Source organism: Eurytemora carolleeae, unplaced genomic scaffold (genome assembly GCF_000591075.1).
Source record: "Eurytemora carolleeae unplaced genomic scaffold, Eaff_2.0 scaffold135, whole genome shotgun sequence".
Taxonomy (NCBI): Eukaryota; Metazoa; Arthropoda; class Copepoda; order Calanoida; family Temoridae; genus Eurytemora; species Eurytemora carolleeae.
The window spans coordinates 150,265-171,960 of record NW_019396194.1 but is presented as its reverse complement, the minus strand read 5'-3'; the positions used below and the strand labels follow the sequence as shown (position 1 = coordinate 171,960).

Here is a 21,696-nt window from a genome sequence, read left to right as displayed (position 1 = left end):
AAATTTCATAGTTGTGTTTACGAATAAAATAAATGAATTGTTGCCACAAACTTAAATTTTCCAATCCCTATAATTTGCAAACTGAGGGTGAAAATCTTTGCAAAGCCATTGAAATTAGAAAACCAGAGTTTGTGGCAAAGACAATTTTTTTTTTGTTTTTGGGAGGAATGTAAACAAATACAGCTGCTGAGTTTAGGGAGGAATGTAAACAAATACTGCTGCTAAGTTTAGGGAGTAATGTAAACAAATACAGCTGCTGAGTTTTGGGAGAAATGTAAACAAATACAGCTGCTGAGTTTGTTTTTGGGAGGAATGTAAACAAATACAGCTGCTGAGTTTTTTTTTTGGCAGGAATGTTAACAAATACAGCTTCTGAGTTTTGTTTTTGGGAGGAATGTAAACACATACAGCTGCTGAGTTTAGGGAGGAATGTAAACAAATACAGCTGCTGCGTTTAGGGAGGAATGTAAACAAATACAGCTGCTGAGTTTTGTTTTTGGGAGGAATGTAAACACATACAGCTGCTGAGTTTAGGGAGGAATGTAAACAAATACAGCTGCTGAGTTTAGGGAGGAATGTAAACAAATAAGCTGCTGAGTTTTGTTCTTGGGAGGAATGTAAACAAATACAGATGCTGAGTTTTGGGAGGAAAGTAAAAAAAATACAGCTGCTGAGTTTGGGGAGGAATGTAAACAACAGCTGCTGAGTTTTGTTCTTGGGAGGAATGTAAACAAATACAAATGCTGAGTTTTGGGAAGAATGTAAACAAATACAGCTGCTGAGTTTTGTTTTTATTCTTTAAGGAACTGCAGAACACTTTATTTGTAAGCTCTAATGTGAGTTCCTGGTTTATTTCTTCCTCCTCCTGTATATGTAAGATTAGAGAGCTCTGCACTAAACCCAGATCCATCTTCAACAACTCCTCCTCCTGTATATGTAAGATTAGAGAGCTCAGCACTAAACCCAGATCCATCGTCAACAACTCCTCCTCCTGTATATGTAAGATTAGAGAGCTCTGCACTAAACCCAGATCCATCTTCAACAACTCCTCCTCCTGTATATGTAAATATGTTATTAAAGAAAATGTCTTATTATTCTACGTTTTAAAGGGACTGTAAGCGTAATTTCAAATGACACCCACGCAAAGATGGCAATGCCCGATTCACAACGGTGATCTTAGCTTTTCCTGTTGATCAAGCATGAATTAGATATCAATGTTTTTTTTTCTTAAAACTGTTAATTTTCATATGCAGTTTTTAAGAGACAGTTAAACTTGCGCATTTCTTGCTTAAATGGGGAAAGTTTAGAAACATGAATCGCACTCCAAAATCGTTGATAATTTTTCCAATCACTACTAAAATATTTAAACTAAAAAAAGTGCTTTATCATTTAACAAAGCATACGTCTATAGGGTTCCAAAAAGTATTTGTGATTTAGCATGGGGTCAGTCCAAGATATTGCGACAATTCAAAGTTGATTCAGTCTTGAAAATTGATGCAGCTGGATCTACCCCATCTAGACAAATCCCCCAAAATTTGAATTTTGACCGAATATTTCTCATTAAGTTTCCTGGTGCAGTGTATTTTCAGAGAGGACAAGGTTTATTGAAAATATTAAACCCAGGGCTCAAGTTCAACCCTGTCATGTCTGAGAGTATATTTTAAGAGAATAATTTATATTTATCTTAAAAATATACATTACTCGGCTTCTGGGGCGCTTCCCGCCCATTTTCTATTACGAACATTTTCTTTTTGTATATATTGAAAAACAAAAACAACAAATTTCGCGGATTTTAAAAAACAAATTTCAACGTTCTCTATGCGACCACGTGATGTCCCACAAAAAATTTGAGCCCGATCGGTTTAGCCGTTTTGACATATATTGGATACAAACAAACAGACAGCCAGAAAGACAAGCAAAGTATATATATATATAGATACAATTATAACCAAGTAGAATGAAATTCGTCTTTGTTCAATATCTAATAAGGACTTGAAGTTTAAGATTTTATTATAGTTGTATAGTTGTATAGTTTAAGATTTTATTATAGTTGTATAGTTGTATAGTTTAAGATTTTATTATAGTTATATGACAGACACCGAATACTGTAGAGACGCTTCCATCTTTAAACAAAAAAAGTGACTTTCATTCCTTTTAAACTTTTCCTGTTTGCATCTTTGTTATTTTTATTTACTCCGAGTTTTTTATTAAATTTATGACATGATTTGCAAAATATATGCCTAGAAATTTAACTTTATCACCTCTTATTAAATTCGAAAATTCTCCATTTAAAAAAATATGTTTTAAAGTAACAACAACAAACTTTTATTTTAAAGGGATTGTAGTTTTAATTTGAATATAAACCCCATACACTAGGTTCTGTAAGCAGAAATGCACAAGTCATTTACAAAGAAAGAAACCTTAAATGAAAATAATTAAGTTTCAAAAAGAAAAACAAAGATAGCTTATTCAGTCTTAATCAGACAAAGGTACCGTTGTTAATCGGACATTCCATTTTACTATGGAATGTCACTTTAAACTCTTCGAAATGTCACTTAAAACCATCAAAATGTCAATTAAACTCTTCAATTTATCACTTAAAATCTTCAAAATGTCACTTAAAATCTTTAATCCAATCTCGGAGTTACGGTTCAAGAGCTAAACTATGCCATCACTCTCATCCTTTTTAAAAACACTGATTTTTGGTAATTTTTAAACCCAAGAAATAATCTAAAAAGACTTGAAAATACTTTTATCTCAGCTAAGTCCTCGGTCTAACATAAACTCTTTACATTGAATAGTAAATTTTTTCAAATTTAAATTGTTCCTTGTATATAATAGTTTATTAACATATGTCTTAGAGATCTTAAAGGGAGTGTTCGCGAAAAATGAAAGGGGGTATAGGCTTAATGCGATAAAAAAGCACTTTTGATCGCTACTAATCTTACTTCTATCTGTTGCGTCTATAAGGAGAAAATTGTTAAAAACAACTAATACCGAAGAACGTAGTGTCCATACAAATTCAGAAAGATGCAACATACGACTTAGACCGTAAAAAAATTAATTTAATTTCTAACAAATCATTCAGATATTACAACCTATAGTCTTCGATTATCTTTCGCCACATTTGTATATAGTTGATTTTTCATATTATGTTTTAATTCTTATGATCTGAGAGTTACTAATAAAAACATTTATTCCTGTTTCGAGGATTTTTGGTAATGAAGACGACATTTTCATATTTTCCAGGAATGTTCGAAAACTAGTTGTAAGCTGAATATTATTTAAAAAAATAAAATCAAAACATATTATGAAAAATCAACTATATACAAATGTGGCGAAGAATAATCGGTGACTATAGGTTGTAATATCTGAATGATTTGTTTGAAATCAAATAGATTTGTTTACGGTCTAAGTCGTATGTTACATCTTTCTGAATTTGTATGGACACTACGTTGTTCGGTATTAGTCGTTTATAACAATTTTCTCCTTATAGACGCAACAGATAGAAGTAAGATTAGTATCGATCAAAAGCGCTTTTTTATTGCATTAAGCCTATACCCCCTTTCATTTTTCGCAAACACTCCCTTTAAGGAATTGCAAGCTCTCAAGCGAAATCTATGAAAATTTTGCCAGTTACATCTTAAAAACAAAAGTACAAAAAGTGATCTTTAGTTTTAAAGAGTAGATGTCTGGGACTACAAAAAAAAGTGTTAAAAAGGTGGTCTGGATCTTTGTGTACATTGGCCTTTCTTCTTTATTTAACAAAAACCTTGAATCCGTCAGATCCAGAGATTGCAATTTTTCAGAAACAGTCCTTACCTTACTTTTCGTCATTTAAATACAGAGAGTTCCGTTAAACATGCAAGTTAAGAGAAAAATTTAAACTTGTGATATGATAAACAAAACTTGCAAAGTAATTCGCATTGATAAGATTTGTCCAGTCTTCATAAGACTGCTCTAAAAAGTAGCATTTTTTATGACTGAGTCTACTATGGAGTGTTAAAACGCCGTGTCCTTTAATTTTATTTCACTAAGGAAGGACCAACTAACTAACAAACTACTCTTTATGTAGACAACTTTATAATAAATAAAAACTATATCGTATTTGTTTTTAGTTTTAGTTTTAAGAATTTGGCAAAATTTTCATATATTTTTGCATGAGAGCTTTGGATTTCAGAAGAGTATTCTTTATTATCCTTTAGAACAATCTAATGCATTATTCTAGACTTTATTCTATTAACTATGTTTTTATTCTTGAAACATGATAAAGTCTAATAATTTCCATATCCCGGCGGGGGGGGGGGGGGACTTTTTTAATTTTTACAAAGCATCCACCGGCTTTACAAAATATATTCCAAAATAATTTTCTTTTCTATATGATAATGAATATACCTGGGTTTTTATGTACAGAAACTGCAATACACTGCACAGAAGGCTGTACAGTTGGTTGAGGAGGTAATGTTACCGTACCAGAATCCTGTACTGCTCCTAAAATGTATACAGTTTAGAAGGGTATAAAAGCATGCAAATATAGCATTAAAGACATAGTTTAATGTGTCCCTACAATACACTTATAGAGCGGCATCTATAAATTTTTGGTTGCACATCTTTATAAAAGTGACTTTTGGAGTTCTGCCATTGACACGATGGAGGATATGGTCCGAATAAAACACTTTTCAATCTTGTAAAACTTCGATATCTTCCACATTATTGAGCAGATAACATGTTTAAAGGTACCGCTGTGAATCATGCATGAATCACTGTGAGGAGAGTTAACTTTAAATAAACATGGAAAAATGAAAACTAAACCCTACCACCTTTAAAACTAATAGGGAATATTTAATTATATATAAAATATTAAGAGCGGACGAGTTGAGAGTCCAATAACATGTTTTTCTTTTCACATATCGGTAAAGAGCTATATAGGCGGCTAAAATATATTGTAAAATATCTGACTATCGGCTGGTTTCAATTTGTTCGTTCATCATCCGTTAACGACTCATTTCGTTAGTTTTTTCAATCTTTCAGAAAAAAAATGAATAAGTTCGCATTTTCCATCTAGTTCACTTGTTTTCTAACTGAACGATCGTTAAATTAAACTGTTCGTTTATTTAAATCGTTCGTTCAGAAAAAAAACGATGTTTTTTTTCGTTGATTTAAAAACAATATATTTTTAGCTTCTCATTGATACAATTCGTTCTTTCAACGTTTTAATTTTCTAAACGACGCCGTCTTTCACTCAACATTTGGTTCGTTTTGAAAATATCGTTTGATCACAAAAACGCTGTTAAGAATTAGTTAAGATTAAGCTATTTAAAACAATTTCTAAAATTTTGGGAACCACAATGCATATAATGTACCTGGAAAGAAAAAATGATCTGCATGCACTTCTTCAAGCTTGGTCTGGCTAGCATGCCTTTATCAGATACAATGTTTCAATAAAAACTATAAAGATTTATATATTTATTCAATTTACATATTGTGGTTGCAGTAAAACCTTATTTTTGATGAAATGTCCCAAATCGCGATTTTGCAAGACATTTTATGGAACATTTTTAATTAATAGGAATTCTTTGATCTGATTAGAAGGTATGATAGTTTTAAAGTTAGTTTAATATTTAATTAGTTAAAAAAAATATTTTTAAGCTTGTTAAAAATTTCTGATTCCTAGAGAGTATGTTTGGAACTGTAAGATTGTAGGCTGCATCAAATATTTCGACACTACCGTGCCGGGATAATTTCTTAGAATCCGGCTCAACACTAAACAATAATAAGGGAGTAAGGACCTTCTGTATCCGTCTGTCTTTCGTTTTTTCTTTCTCCTCCTAACCTTTGTCATTTCTTTCATGTATTTTTAGTTTTTGTTAATTTTTATTCTGTTAAGACTTTCCTTAACTGTATTGTATCTGCTTTTTCGTACTTTTCATCCCTTTAAACTTAATCCACTTTATACGTATCCTTAGTTTGTCCTTTTCATGCGTTTATAGTCTTTCTTTATCATCTCTGTCCTTTTTTCCTATCCCACAGTGACCCAAAGCTTGCAAACTATATCGCAAAAGTTGGTGATAATTTTGACAATTATATCTCAAAACTAAAGATTAAAACAAGGGTTTTAATGGACTGAATATATTTAGGGCTAGAAAAGTAAAACTGCGTTATTGGGGAAATATTAAAAGCTAAGGACGTTGTGACAATACTGAGTTAACCCAGCCTGGAAAAATGATGCAACTTTAAATAGCAGTCTGGATCTATGTGACCAACTCCTCTGCTTTTCTTGTCCTTCTTTAACCTTTTCTTCCTTTCTTGCCTTTTTCTATATATACGTTGAATAAGGTTGTATACGCATACATATATTCTGGTTTCTGGCTGGACCGGAAGTACGGGAAATATAACCGGAAATAGGTTGATATCTTGAATAGAAATGTATCTATGCAACCACTTTACTTTACAGCTTCCGTTATCAATTAGGAATAAGTTATTTATGAAAAGGAGAATCGGTACAGATTAGACAAGGTCAGGAAATAAGTACATAGACCGTCAGACGTAACCAGCAAAACTATTTGATAATTGTCGTCCTCATTCTTCTTTCAATTAAGAAATGTTGAAAAGGATTTAATTGTAAAAAATAACTAGTCTAGGGTGTATAGATTATTTTGAACCGGATAAAATAAAACACTAACCTGGGTTGTCTAGATTATCTTGAACCTGGTAAATAAAACACTAACCTGGGTTGTCTAGATAATCTTGAACCTGGTAAAATAAAACACTAACCTGGGTTGTCTAGATTATCTTGAACCTGGTAAATAAAACACTAACCTGGGTTGTCTAGTTTGTCTTAAACCTGGAAAATAATACACTAACCTGGGTTGTCTAGATTGTCTTTAACCTGGTAAATAAAACACTAACCTGGGTTGTCTAGTTTGTCTTAAACCTGGTAAAATAAAACACTAACCTGGGTTGTCTAGATTGTCTAAAACCTGGTAAAATAAAACACTAACCTGGGTTGTCTAGATTGTCTTGAACCTGGTAAAAAAAAACACTAACCTGGGTTGTCTAGATTGTCTTGAACCTGGTAAAAAAAACACTAACCTGGGTTGTCTAGATTGTCTTCTTGAACCTGGTAAAGACACAGTAAAACTTGATTCCTCGTTGCTTACCCTTCCCCTAAATATAATTAATTGATTGATTGATTGATTGATTGATTGATTAAGTATTAAAATTAGCTGAGAAAAAGGGGTTTAAGTTATATTTCTAAAAAAGGTGAACACTCGCTTTAAAAGTGTGCAATATGTCATTAGTGCACTTAAGGATAAAAAAGTTTAAATGTAAATAATTGCAGTAAATGTTTTTCCAATTTAAAGATATTTTGTTAAACTTAAACATATCCCCAATCCCCCCTGCTCCTCCCCCTCCCCCTTCCCCATTGGGTTGATTTTTTTTCTTTTTCCATGTTTTAGTACTTAGTAGACAATATATGTATGTATACTTTGCTTGTCTGTCTGTTTTATGTTTGTATCAAACTACGTCAAAATGCCCAAAAAGATATGGCCAACATTTGTTTTGGCAACTCACATGAGCCCAGGGAATGTTTATGAACGGTAAAAAATGAGAAAAATGTTGACAATTATTGTTTATTAAAAAGTCCACCAATTTAAAACGAAAATCAACGAAAATGTGTTTTTGTTTTTGAGAACGATGATAAAATGGCGACTTATAACACGAGAATTAAAAGTATATAAGCCCGAAATATTGATAAACTTTAAAATCAAAAGCCAATGCTTTGCTACTGCCTTTTAAAGCAGTCTGGATCTATGTGAGCTGCATACTGTCCTTATTTGTAATAATAGTGACATATTATTGTCATGTTTTTCATTATGAATAAAAGTATTTGGTCTATATCATTCATATTATACAATTAAGTATTGTTTATGCTGTACAGTGTACAATACAGATAAATATTCATAACCAGAGGTCGCTACTTTTGTATAAGAACTAGGGTTGGGCTTAATCTACATCGCCCCTAAACCCATGATTAACAGCTAAATTCTATTTGCGCAATTTTGGTAAAAATTAGATTCTTCGCGGATTCTGATTGATAGAAAAGGAAATAACATATCCCGTTACAGGTTATTCATAAAACAAATCCAAATTCACTCAAACACAGAAAAAGACAAAATTCTAAATATTTAAGACATTGTAAACTTTAATTTCAATTTTTTATATAAAAAGTATTCATGGCGAACTTTTTATTCCAGAGGCCGAATTTAAGGAATTTGAGCCGTGTCCGAAATTCGCCAAAAACCGATTTCAAAAGAGCGCCGGCCTTAATCTTGACAAGTTTCATGCAATTTTAAGTGGAAACAATCATATTTGAGCCGCGTCTCAAATTAAAGCTGCGTCTCAAATTAAAGCTGCGTCTCAAATTTAAGCCGCGGCTCAAATTCTTTAAATTCGGCCTAAGGAAAGCATTTGTATCTACTATTATGCTCATATATATATTTGTAAATATGAAGTAAAAAGCTGCTCTGATTACTGCTTTATAGTCATATTTATATGTGTATACATTTAAAAGGAAAATTATTGCAAAGAATGTTTGTAATGTTTTTTTAAAATACGCAATATGGGATGAACAAATCTTGGAATTTCAGTTGTTCAGAGAATTTTGACCACTGAGGATTGTCAAGAAAATGTGATTATAGCGGCGTCTGGTGCAAAATTGTACTTTTTTGTGCAACTCTCATGCATGGTGTTTTTTTAATATTTTATAAATATTAAATCACAGAATCACAGAAAATTCGCAAAATTGTAAAAACAAAATTCGCAATTTTTAGTTCTGGTCTAACTTTTAAGAAAAAGTTGCTTTTCAATGGATCTTCAGGTTTCAACTGAACAACGTATATTTATAACATAATAATATACGTAGAAGAATGGATCTAAAGGATTTAAAGAACCTTTCCTCAAAAATTATACCAGAACTGAAAATCGTGAATTTTCGTACTACAATTTTGAAAATTTTCTGTGATTCTGTGATTTGATCTTTATAAAATTTTGGAATTTGATAGAAATAATATATATATATATATACATACATTTTAGTTTCCTGAACTTTTGATTTTGAGAAAAAAAGGTTCGCGGATTTTTTTTGGGGCCATTGGAATATCAAAAAAAAAATCAAAATTTCAAAAGAATATTGAAAAAACACCAGATAGGAGAGTTGCTTTAAAAAGTTACAACTTTGCACCAGGCGCCGCAAATCACACTTTTTTTACTCACCCTGTATATATTCATATATCTTCTTAAAATAAGTTCAGAATATTTTCTATTCTAATATTTATATATATATATGTTAGCTTTAGCTGGCCAAATCACATTTTTTTTACTCACCCTGTATATATTCATATATCTTCTTAAAATAAGTTCAGAACATTTTCTATTCTAATATTTATATATATATATGTTAGCTTTAGCTGGCCAAACGGCTGCAGCCAGAATTGGCTGAAATTTTTGGGGTACCCTGGAATTAAAATAGGTTAAACAAAATCGAATTAAAAAAATAAATTTTTCATTAATTGCACGGGCAACGCCAAGCACTTCAGCTAGTCTATTTAATAAAGATCTTCGCAACTCGTGTATAAATATATTTATATATGTATATATGATATTTGTATATTTTTATAATGAATATACATATGTTAGCTATAGCTGGCTGAACGGCTGTACCAAATGGCTGACATTCTTTTGGGTTGACCCTTAAGTAAGCCGAGGGTAACATAGACTAAACAAGTTTAATTATTTTATCATGTGTTTCTAAATCTCCACGAGCACTTCAGCTAGTAAAAATTAATTTTCAATACAAATTTTTGGCACCAATCTTGAAAATATTGGTTACCTCGGCAAAGATTGAGCTCTATCTCGTGGTCTTCTAGTTAAAGTTACATTGATTACTTCAGATTCCTAAATACATATATATTGTACATGTAACCCAGGTAACATTCAGGTTTATTCACAAAGAATGAGACTTCAGATCACACTTGTATGCTGATTTCATTAGCGCCTGATCCAATCAGGGTTCAGTCATGTGTTTGTTGTCTATTCTGAACCAATAGAAATTGTATGGCGGTAACATCTATCTTATAATCTATCTCATTTTCCAATTAGGGATATGAATCCTTTTCGGAGCTATCAGTAAATGGAAATATTTACTTCTATTGAAACGAAAATACAGAGACGATATCCTTAGCTTTAAAGGGAGTGACCGCGCAGACATAGTTGCAGAGTAGAGAGTACACAGTATTGTAGAGAAAAATTTTGCATCTAAAAGGTCTCAAATGAATCGTAACAAATTTCTCTACCAATACTGCGCTCTCAGCTCAACTATTTTATTTATATAGTTAACCTTTATTACGATAATATCATACTTTCCTTTTGGAAAAGCTTGGAAAAGAATTTAAAATAGATTTTTGTTTTAGATGATATTGTTCTCATACGTATTCTATAAACAGAAATGGTTAGGCCGTAGCCCTGGCTTTAAATCATTTATGTAAAAATGACTAATTTTCAAATGTACATGTTTTTCTTGAAATGTATAACTTCGGTTCGTTTTCGATTTTTCTTCATCGTTTCCAAAACGAAACGATCGTTAAAAAAAAATAAAAACGTTAACAACCCTAAACAAGAACTAGTTTAACTCACCGTATTTGATTGTATAGAGTTCAGCGCTTGGTTTAAACTTTGCATAGCAGTCCCTGAAAAATTTGGACAGATAAAAAAAATATTTCTATAGATAATAATTGACTAAAACCCAGTTAAATTTCCGTGTTTGTTACTTTCCCGTCGACAAACTTTTATTTCTGTTTCGCAACAAAAAAAGTTTTTGGCCAGAAATTGTCTCTTTATCAAGGGGAAATATAATTTAAAAATTCAAAAAAAAGATGCTGAGAAAATACAAGTTAATTACGATTTTAGTATTATTTAAACTTACAGAATTATTCTAGAAATATCCTAAATTTTGGAGAAAATCCGGGAACCAATTGAACTTTATAAGCACGATGATTACTTTATACTTAATAGTTACGATGAATAAAAAAGTACACTGTAGAAATATAAAACCAAATAATATTAATAAATCATCTTTTACCTGAAGGTCCGCTGATACTACGATTTCTTTCCCTTTTCACGTGCTTCTGTTCACTACTTTGAACAGTTTTACTAAACAAAGCTTGAAAATCAATCCTTATATAAATTTTACTAGAATGGAAGGGGATTGTTTATTTGGTGTACAGTCCTATTTTGCTTTATATTGTCTGTATGTGTACTGTACAGCTTGCTTTAGCAGGTTTACAGTGTGTCATACAAACGTTTTAAATAATTGAAACGAAATACAAACATTTGTTATAAAGTGACGTAACTAGTTCTTGATGATTTCGTGTTTTTTTTTTCATTATCTGAATATTTTGTGTTTTACTTTGATTATCATTTTTAACAGTGATAACCAGAAAACTCTGTTAAAGGATTAGATTAGCGATTTAATAAGTGTCAAGCAAAACATTTTTCTTTGTGACAAATTCAAATTCACTTAAGTATTGCTATAATGTCGTCTTCATATACTAATGTTTTCTGGTTACCACTGTAAGTAGGAAAAAACCCTCATTTAGGATTCTTTAAGAAAAATTTTCATGGAAATCTTCATTTAAAATTTGGAATTTGCAGAATATTATAAAAATTAATTAGAATTAAAATGAGCATTTTTAAAAAGGTAAATGTCATTTAAATTATGCTTTTTGTTTCCTGGATTTTCTCTTAGTAAAGCTGTTCTGTGCTGATGAACCGAATGGCATGAAGAAGTTTGACGGAGGTTTCCCTGTGTAGAGATGGACATCGTTTTCATTTTATTTTAAAACATTCATCATTCAATCAATTTGATACACGAGATTTTACTTTAAATAGTCATTTATAGTACAGACTACAGAGTACAATGTTTTTTTTAAACAAATTACTCTTCTCAAATATGTAATTTTAAAATTAAAAAGAATGGTGATTTATTGTTTATATGCAGGTTGGCTAAAGGGACTGTAAGAGTAATATTTCAAGTAACCCTCCTTATTAAGTTACCAATGCCCGATTCACAATGGTACCCTTAAACACCTTATCTGGTCAATACTGTGAAGATTCTTGGTGAGCCTTTGAATAGTTAAATACAAATCATCAAGGCCGGTTCTCTTGTTATAATTTCAAAAATGAATTAGATATCATATATCAGCGTGGAAATTTTTTTCAATTGCGATTTGTGGCTTCTACAAAGATGACTTGCGCATTTTTGATGAAGAAAAATTGAGGTAAATATAGTAACTTAACACTTTTTAAGCTAGAAAAACCCTAGGAGCTCCTACGGGGGTGGGGGCAAACTTTTAACTTTAAATTCAAAATATTTGGCTTCTTGGATACTTTAAAGGTACACTATACAGACCAATTACCTTACAAATACCACTTTTTCTCTTCCTTAAATAAAACTATTAGAAAAAAATAGCAAACAATTTTGTTGCTCTTCACTCTTTAGATTCAGATTTGAGAAGTGTTAAAGCTCTGAGCCCCTTTATACGGCCTTGTCCATAGTTCATTTAAATATTTAGAATTTGAAGGAAAAATGTCTATATCTGTCTCCCTGAGGGTTCTATCAGATTTCCTCCAGTTCTAATCCCACTCCCTCTCACATCAGCAGTAGAGGATCTTCGCTCCTACAGGACAAATATTTTAAAAAATTTTATTATTAATGATTTACATTTAATAACATTAAAGAAAAGTAAGAAGAATGAAGAATATAGGCCCAACCTAGTTTAAGGAGTTCTCACTTTTCATAAATTTCGACTTTAGACCTTTTTATATAATATTTAGTTTTAATATTAATATTAATTATTGTTTAGTATCAAATAGGAAATTCGTTTTGGCCACAAACTCTAATTTTCTAATTGCTTTATCTTTGCAACGCAATATCGTGGATAAAATATTCACCTTCCAGTTTCCGGCTGAAGGATCTCTTATCTCTGATCCTATAGATCTAATATTCACCTTCCAGTTTCCTGCTGAAGAATCTCTAATCTCTGATCCTATAGATATAATATTCACCTTCCAGTTTCCTACTGAAGGACCTCTTATCTCTGATCCTATAGATCTAATATTTACCTTCCAGTTTCCTACTGAAGAATATCTAATCTCTGATCCTATAGATCTAATACTCACCTTCCAGTTTCCTGCTTAAGAATCTTTAATCTCTGATCCTATAGATTTAATACCTTCCAGTTTCCTAATGAAAGATCTCTTATCTCTGATCCTATAGATCTAATACCTTCCAGTTTCCTAATGAAAGATCTGTTATCTTTGATCCTATAGATCTACTACCTTCCAGTTTCCGGATGAAGGATCTCTTATCTTTGATCCTATGGATCTNAAATCGTTTTTTATTCAAAATGCACATTACATTGATTCTCTGAAATGGAAATTGTACAGAAACCGTAATAAATTAAAAATGAGAAGTTTCAATAATAAAAAATGCATATTTAATTTATTCTTGATCAGACACAATCAGACAGAGCTTTCAATTGGCATACTGATTTAACTAGGGCATTGTCATCTTTTCAAACAGCGTCACTTAAAATTATGCTTACAGTCCCTTTAAGTAATTTTATATTGTCTTCATGTCTTCAATAATTATCTTCAATGATTATTGATTATGTGATTTATCTTCAGTGATAAGATTTTTAGAATTTTTTTGAAATATTATTTNAGTAGGTTGAATGAGGATATTACCATAGTATATTTCGACGATGAATTCAATAAAATATGAACGAAATATTTTAGCTGAATATAAGCGCCAATGCAGAATTCTTTGTAGCTTAATTACCCCAACTATATTCAAATTCTATTATACTAGGTTTTAGGGCGCTTCGCGCCAATCTTCTTGTTCAATTGTGTATATATTCTCCTTGGGCACATTGTAAAGAAAATGTCGTGGTTTTTCAAAATTTTCAAAAAATCAATGAAAATCGAATTTTCTTAGAAATGGGCATTTAGAGATGAACATCAAGAGATGGATTTTTTAGAGATGGGCATCAAAAATGGACATTTAGAGATGAGGATCAAGAGATGGACATTTAGAGATGGGCATCAAGAGATGGACATTTAGAGATGGGCATTAAGAGATGGAAATTTAGAGATGGGTATCAAGATATGGATATTTAGAGACGGGCATCAAGAGATGGACATCACGTGATGGACATTTAGAGATGGACATCAAGACATGGATATTTAGAGATGGGCATCAAGCGATGGACAGCAAGACATGGACATTTAGAGATGGGCATCAAGAAATGAACACTTAGAGATGGGCATCGTTATTGTGAACAAACGATGGACAAACCGACTTGGAACGTTCAGAGAAATGAAAAACGAATTAAGAAGGAATGCAAAAAGCGAAAGATTTAAAATTGTTGGAACGATTTTGATAGAAGTATTTCTAAATCATTCGCTTGAACAGACTTGAAACCATCTATGGCTGTTTTACTGAATTTTCCGAAAGATTTTTAAAACGATATTTTTAGTAAGAACGATTTTTAACAAACTTTTAAAAATCGATTTTTTTAATTAAAGAACCATTTCTTTGAACGAACGATTTAAGTGAACGATTGCAAAAGGAGAAAACGAACAAAATAGACAAAAAAACAACGATAATTTTAAGAACAAACAAAATAATTTCTTTTGAAACGATTGAATGAAACGAATGAGATGGATTGTTTACGAACCATAAGTACTATGAATATCTTATATTATACAGGGTGTTTCAATAATTCTTTAAAAGATGTAAAATATATATAAAAAGTTTGTATCGTATTCAATCTATGCTCACCAATTGGATTACTTCGGACGGCATAATTTCCCTTCCCAGTTCTATTCATATAATCTTGACTAGATGTCAGGGACCATTTTCTACCAACCTCCCTGCAACAAATTATATGAATATATATCCCTCTTCTACATATAATCTTGACTAGATTTCAGGGACCATTTTCTACCAACCTCCCTGCAACAAATTATATGAATATATATCCCTCTTCTACATATAATCTTGACTAGATTTCAGGGACCATTTTCTACCAACCTCCCTGCAACAAATTATATGAATATATATCCCTCTTCTACATATAATCTTAACGAGGTGCCAAGAACCTTCCCTAGAACAAATTACATAAATGAATAATTTATAAATAAATATTCAAATAGTTAATCAATTAAAAATTTCAATAATCATCTCTCACTAATTCCATTGCATCCTTCATCAAAATACTCTTAAACAGCTCCCTATTAAACTTGGATTTAACTCAACTTTTGTTACTTGGGAATTGTATTGATGGAATTGCGCTTAGATCAATGATTGAAATTTCAATTTTGGTGCAATTAATTTTAAAACAAAAAGCTAAAATCTACATTTTATTTATATATCTAGCTTGGGAAGCCAGGTTTGTCATTAAAACCTTGAGTTTGTCCGATGAAAGTAAACTTAATAAATTTAGAACTTTTAAACCAAAAGATGTTGATCTGACTAGTTACCCAATCAAGGGGTAATGATCGGATATACAAACAAACATGACAGACAAACAGAGAGTACTTCTTTATATATATTTGTAACCTGTCTGGAGTCGGGGCTGCACTGCTAGTTCTTTTTGTCATCGGTTCCCCTAAACAATAGTTATATTATTTACATTTTCCAAATTTTACATTTTTCCCATTTTTTTATATTTTTTATTTTGTTTTTGTTTATCTTTGTTTATCTACAAATATATATTTTCTCTGGGGTTTTCTAATTGTAGTCTAATTTTTAATATTTAAAGATATAGGGATAAATAATTTATTTCTAAGGATTTGAGTTTATGTCACAAACTATATATTTGGTTTTCTAATCCCTAAATCTTTACAACCCAAAGTCGTAACTTCAAACAGTTAAATCAAAAAAATGTAAGTCCGAAATATCCAAGGTTTACACTTTTCGGTTGCAAAGATATAGAATTACAAAATTTATTTTGTAGATAAAACTCCGTTTCTTTCCTTGTAAAATACATGTGAAAATTTAAAACCATTAAAAACTAGCTAAATATACTTCATTTTTTAAATTTGAAAAGTATCTCTACCCGCCTTCACTGCTCCCCTTGTATTACTATACACATTTCTTTTTCCACTCATTAAGCGTGATGGTTGAACATTTCAATCAAATCTGCTAAAAATCTAAAACTCCATCTAATTAAAGGTTGTTCTCTAAGCTAAGGATAATACTTCGTAAGCCGATTAGTAAATATCGGTATTTTGAAATATATAAATATTGTAAACAGGAATCTTTTTAACAATCATTCTTTGGTTCTGTACGGGGTTAAAATAAGTGTTCACTATGGTTTATAGGGCTACCCATGGTCAAGTGTTTAAGACAACGACGCAACACAAAACGTTTAGATACATGACTTTTAATCGATCTTGAGCAAAACAAAATAATAGAAAGACCTTGATATTAAACTGGAAATAGATTTATTAATATATCGTTTTATTTCTATGCATGAGCTTGTGCCCACACCCCTTAATCAAAATAAATTATTAAAGTTAAAATGCCTTAAAAGTGTTGAAACTAGTTTTCCTATTTATTATTCAGCTTTAATCCTTGAATGTCTTTAGTGTAGTTAATCCGAATTTACGGCTCAAGAAATTAGGGGTTTACAAAATTATTCAGATTTGTTCTTGTATATCCTTTATATCCTGTATCCTGTATCCTGTATATCCTGTATCCTGGGTATCCTGTATCCTGTGTATCCTGTATCGATCCCGTACCCTTTATCCTGTATCCTGTATCCTGTATCCTGTATCCTGTATCTTGTATCCTGTATCCTGTTTGTCCTGTACAGCCTATATCCTGTGTATCCTGTATCCTGTATCCTGTATCCTGTATATCCTGTACAGCCTGTATCCTGCGTATCCTGTATCCTGTATCCTAAATACTGTATCCTGTATCCTGTATATCCTGCATCCTGTATATCCTGTGTATCCTGTATCATATATCACTGTATCACTGTATCTCACCTATGGGTTGAGTTCTATGTGGATAAGACCCATCTTCAGGGAGCAAAGAAAGATAACTAAAAAAATATTGATTAAAATAAAAATATTGACGTTGGATACTATTAATAATATTGATTTATCATGACTCATTTTATCATTACTCTTGCTTGATGTAATGATAACTGATTTATAAAAGCGCAAAATTGTGTCAAAATTTGAAATGAACCCATTTAATAGTTATTTAAACAAGTCTTTTTTTCAAACATACTTATTGGAATGGTTTATCGGTTAATTGCAAACCGGAGGTTGGAATTTATAAATACCAATAAATAGTTGAACCAGTTTTCTAAAGTATGCTTTTGATTATACAAGAGAAGTTGGTCTACTATCCCAGCCTTGTTAAGCTACATCTTTGTAATTGCAGTTTCGAATTGCAGTGTATCAAAAATTATCTTCGCATGCGCAAGTAATGTTTATATGGATCATGCCTCTATGCAAAGTTGCATTTAAGAAATGCATTCCAGGCATATATTTGAAAATCATCATGATATTTAAATTTTAAACCGATTCAGTCTAGATTTATTACAACATTCACCATAACCTTGTTGTTATTTATCCTTCACAATAATTCAGATTTTTTGTTTAAAAGAAATAAGTTTTTGCCACAAACTCTAATGTTCAGATCCCTATATCCTTTGTAGACCTTTGAAATTTCAAACTTTGATTATTTTATCTAACATAATTCAAAGTTTTAAATATCCAAGGTCTAAGATGTTGGGTTGCTAAGATAAAGAAATGACAGTGATAACCAGAAAACAATGTAATAGAAAGACGATATCATAGCAACACTTGAGCGGATATCATGATGTTTCAAAACAAATAAGTTTACTAGACACTCATTAAGTCAATTTTAGTTAAATGGGTCTGTTAACCTTGCACAATTAAATTTTTTTTGTACTTTTAAAGTTATAAAAACGTCGTCTTCCTATTCCATAGTTTTGTGGTTCTCACTGTACAAAATCAAAGTTTGTGTCAAAGACTTAATTTCTTCAAAACGTAAAGAGAATGTTGTCTGAACTTTAAAAAGCCATATAGTCCGATTCACGACTGTACCCTTGAAACCTTAATTTGTACAGTGTACAGTGTACACTGACCTAAACTGTGAACTGTTCCTCCGAGAGCCTGCCCGGCTGTTGTTATTACTACTGCTGTTCTGCTGTACACTGTTGCTGTTGTACTGCTGCTGTTGAGAAATCTCCATATTAGATGCTGTTGGACTCCATTCCGATTCGCTGTTGGCTAATGAGGTTGAACTGATGTTGATACTGTTATTCATAACAGTACTTTGTTGTTGGTGATGTTGATTCATAACAGTACTTTGTTGTTGGTGATGTTGATTCGTGCTTTCGTAATGTTGAGTAATTTGATGTTGTTGGACACTTTGCTGCTGAACACTTTCTTGCTGAACATTTTGATGCTGAACATTTTGTTGCTGAACATTTTGCTGAACGCACTGGTTTTGAACAACTTGTTCACAGCTCTTCTGTTCTTTGTATTTAGCAATATTATCATCCCGCTCAGTTTTCTTTAGCTAAAAAATGATTGATAAAAATGAAAATATTTAGAACTAATTTTTCAGAACATTTTTTAAAACTTTCGTTTCTTTACCTGAGCAATTTTAGCTGCTGCCGTTGCCATTGTTGATTGAACATAGCTATTACTACACACCTAAACATATTGAATCTACAAGTATGCATGCATGCATTGGCATAGTTTTTTTTTTTGAACAAAACAAGCACAATGTTTTTGAACAAACAAAACTTGTCGTGAACGATGGTGTCGTTCAAAAAAAAAAAGTTACGAACGAAATGGGTTGTTCACAGTCGTTCACGAACGATGAACGAACGAAATGAAAAAGCTAAACGGGCCTCTATCACTTAGTGCACCGAATAGATTCGGTGCAGTAAGTCAAATTATATAGGGTGGTTTAAAAAATAGTTTGCTTTACCAGTTTTTCTACACACCCAAAAGCAGTGATAAGGTTAAAAATACACAAAAACAAAATACATTGCATACAAGTTTGTCACTTTCTATGAAATCCCATGGCTAAAAGGAATAATCTGTTAGAATGTGCAATTTCCATTATTAAAAAGGAAACACATTACATCATATGCTAATAATAAGGATTTAAGTCGTAAACACGAAAAATAAACTTTGACACAGGAATCACAAACTTAAAATAAATATAATTTTTTTTCCAAGGCTTTTTAGCTCAAAAAACTTTTTTGAAAACACTTCATGATTTGAACTTAGATTTGGTGTATTCACAGAGTTCTGTAAACAAGGACCTAAGTGCAGTAAACATAAATTGAATCAATGTGAGATCTTCAAAGTAAAATAAAATCTCGCCTTGAATTCTAATTTCAGCAATATCCTTTTCAGTTTTAAAGGGAGTGTTCGCAAAACATAAAGGGTATAGGTTGATATATCTAATAAGATTGGCTTTACAGTTATTAATTCTCTCGCGGCGTCTGTTAAAAGAGACTGTTAGCAAAAAAAGAAGAACTTTGATGAAAAGAATTAAAAAGTTTGTAAATAAAACCAAGCAACATACATCAAATTTTAGATTTCTGAAAAGCTTGATTAAATATGCAAAATTTTCATTTTAAAATGATTCAAATCGAATAGTGAAAATGGATTACAACAGCGACTTATTTTGTCAAGGAAAAATCAAAGAAATGGGGAGTAACATCATAATATCACCAATATGCAATCTAATACTAATGGAATTAGGTACTTCCTGTAACTTTTAAATTAATATCTGGATAAGGAACCTACTTTAGCATTTGTTGTAAAGCTGTTTCTTCTGCTGGTTTGCCTACTAGTCTGCTTACTGGCATGCCTACTATTGTCCTTGGATGTCCCATATTGAGTAGCAAAGTAGCTGCTAGCAATGTCCTCATTTCCAGAACTAGACAAATAAGAGTAATGGGACATTAATCTCACTAGAGAGGGTAATGTCCTGTTTTACCGTCAAAAGTCTTTACGTGCAATGTGTACTGTACTGCTTGCTATAGCTGCCGATCCGGTACTTTAATGTTTTCAGCCATGGTGGTGTAACACTGTAAACTCCGCGGTTTATTTCAAGTACCGGGACGACTTTTAAGCAGCAAGAGTAAGCTATCCAGTGCATATACATACTATATAAGAGAAACCGGGACGGTACACCAAATGGATAATCCTCTTACATAAAAGTTATGTGGTAAGTAATCAAAAATCGACCAAGGCAAGTAGTTATGTAGTAGATTTTGTAATCTACATTTATCCATATACGTATAAAAATATAAAAACCGGTTTAAAAAGTATATATTCTTAACTCAGATTGCTTGCGGGTAACAATTTCAAAATGCTCGAAAGAATTTTTATCTTTTCTCCTTGCATACTGTTAAAAATAAGGAACTGCTGGCTTTCTCAGGAATTCAGGAAACAGTGAAAATAATGGGGTTGAGGTTATGCAATTTAGAATAGGATTTTTACAGTTTACATGAACGAACAGAAATTGCATCTCATTGATTACGCAATTAGGACACAATATAGACGTACATACTTTATAGTCAGTGTGTAATATTTTATGTAAGATCGAGTCATTTTCAAAGTAACTTGCATGGCTCAATAAACAATAGAAAACTTATCCTTATCTTACACTTTTGATAAGTCTGAAGTTCATTTTGTGTTATGGTTTTGTTGGACATAAAGTAAACAAAAGGTTGATGAAAACTTCAAAGGCCAGAAATGTACTGTAGAAATTTTCTATTCCAGGAATTTGTCCTCATTCGCAACATTTAAGATTCAACCTCTACCTAAGATGCCGTTGTCTTGTTGATGCTCTATGCTCTGCGACACCCTCTAGAGCTCCCTCAACCAGATCATCATAGTTAATATATCCTGGAGTATAACCCTGCTGCGGACCCGTCACAATCATATTCCCTGTAAAGTGTCCACTTGGAACAGTTTCCCGAATTTTTTAATCTTTTATTTTCGTAGATTTTCTGCCGCCAATATTCACAATTTACACAGGGGCAGGGTTAGAGATAAACTGAGTCACAATTTCACAAATCCATCCTTGACCCCAGCTGACTTGAGCTAGTGTTCCGGTCAGAGTAACGCACACACAGAATCGATTTAAGTATTTTTAACTTTTTAGAGCCTATATCTCCGAATAACTCTAGAAGAGTTCTCTTTAAAAATGTCAGCCCATTCGGTCCAGCCGTCCAGTCAGATATGACTACCATATATATACAAATAAATATATATGAGCGTAGAGCTTTAATACATATACTAGCTTGGGAACCCAGTGCTGCCCAGGTTACTAAAATTTACTCCCACCGTTACCCTCACTTTTGAATTTAAAAAAAATCGACTTTTTAAAACCTATTTTATTAACAGCCGTTTGGCCAGCCATAGCTAACATATAAATATAGAAGATACTAGTAAGCTGACTAGGACTAATTAATCAAATTACCGGCAAAGAAATAATGGGGTTGGATTATGGTGTTATGCAATTTATTATACATTTTTCAAAATTAAAAAAATGAATCATAT

The 21,696-nt window shown here is 31.8% G+C and overlaps 1 protein-coding gene across 1 annotated transcript; it reads right to left on the bottom strand.

Moving 5' to 3' along the window:
* Window positions 1–818: 818 nt before the first annotated feature.
* Window positions 819–21,252, bottom strand: LOC111697828 (uncharacterized). The gene is made up of 18 exons (XM_023467955.1): window positions 20,955–21,252; window positions 19,933–20,065; window positions 18,763–18,822; window positions 18,249–18,685; window positions 17,116–17,171; window positions 15,683–15,731; window positions 14,903–14,994; window positions 13,069–13,250; window positions 12,665–12,737; window positions 11,791–11,863; window positions 11,141–11,211; window positions 10,696–10,748; window positions 9,893–9,957; window positions 7,093–7,167; window positions 5,671–5,763; window positions 5,364–5,419; window positions 4,396–4,491; window positions 819–1,054 (listed from the first exon to the last, which is right to left on the bottom strand). The coding sequence occupies exons 1-18, from the start codon at window positions 21,074–21,076 to the stop codon at window positions 819–821; spliced, it is 2,022 nt and encodes a 673-aa protein (XP_023323723.1). The 5' UTR covers window positions 21,077–21,252.
* Window positions 21,253–21,696: the final 444 nt, after the last annotated feature.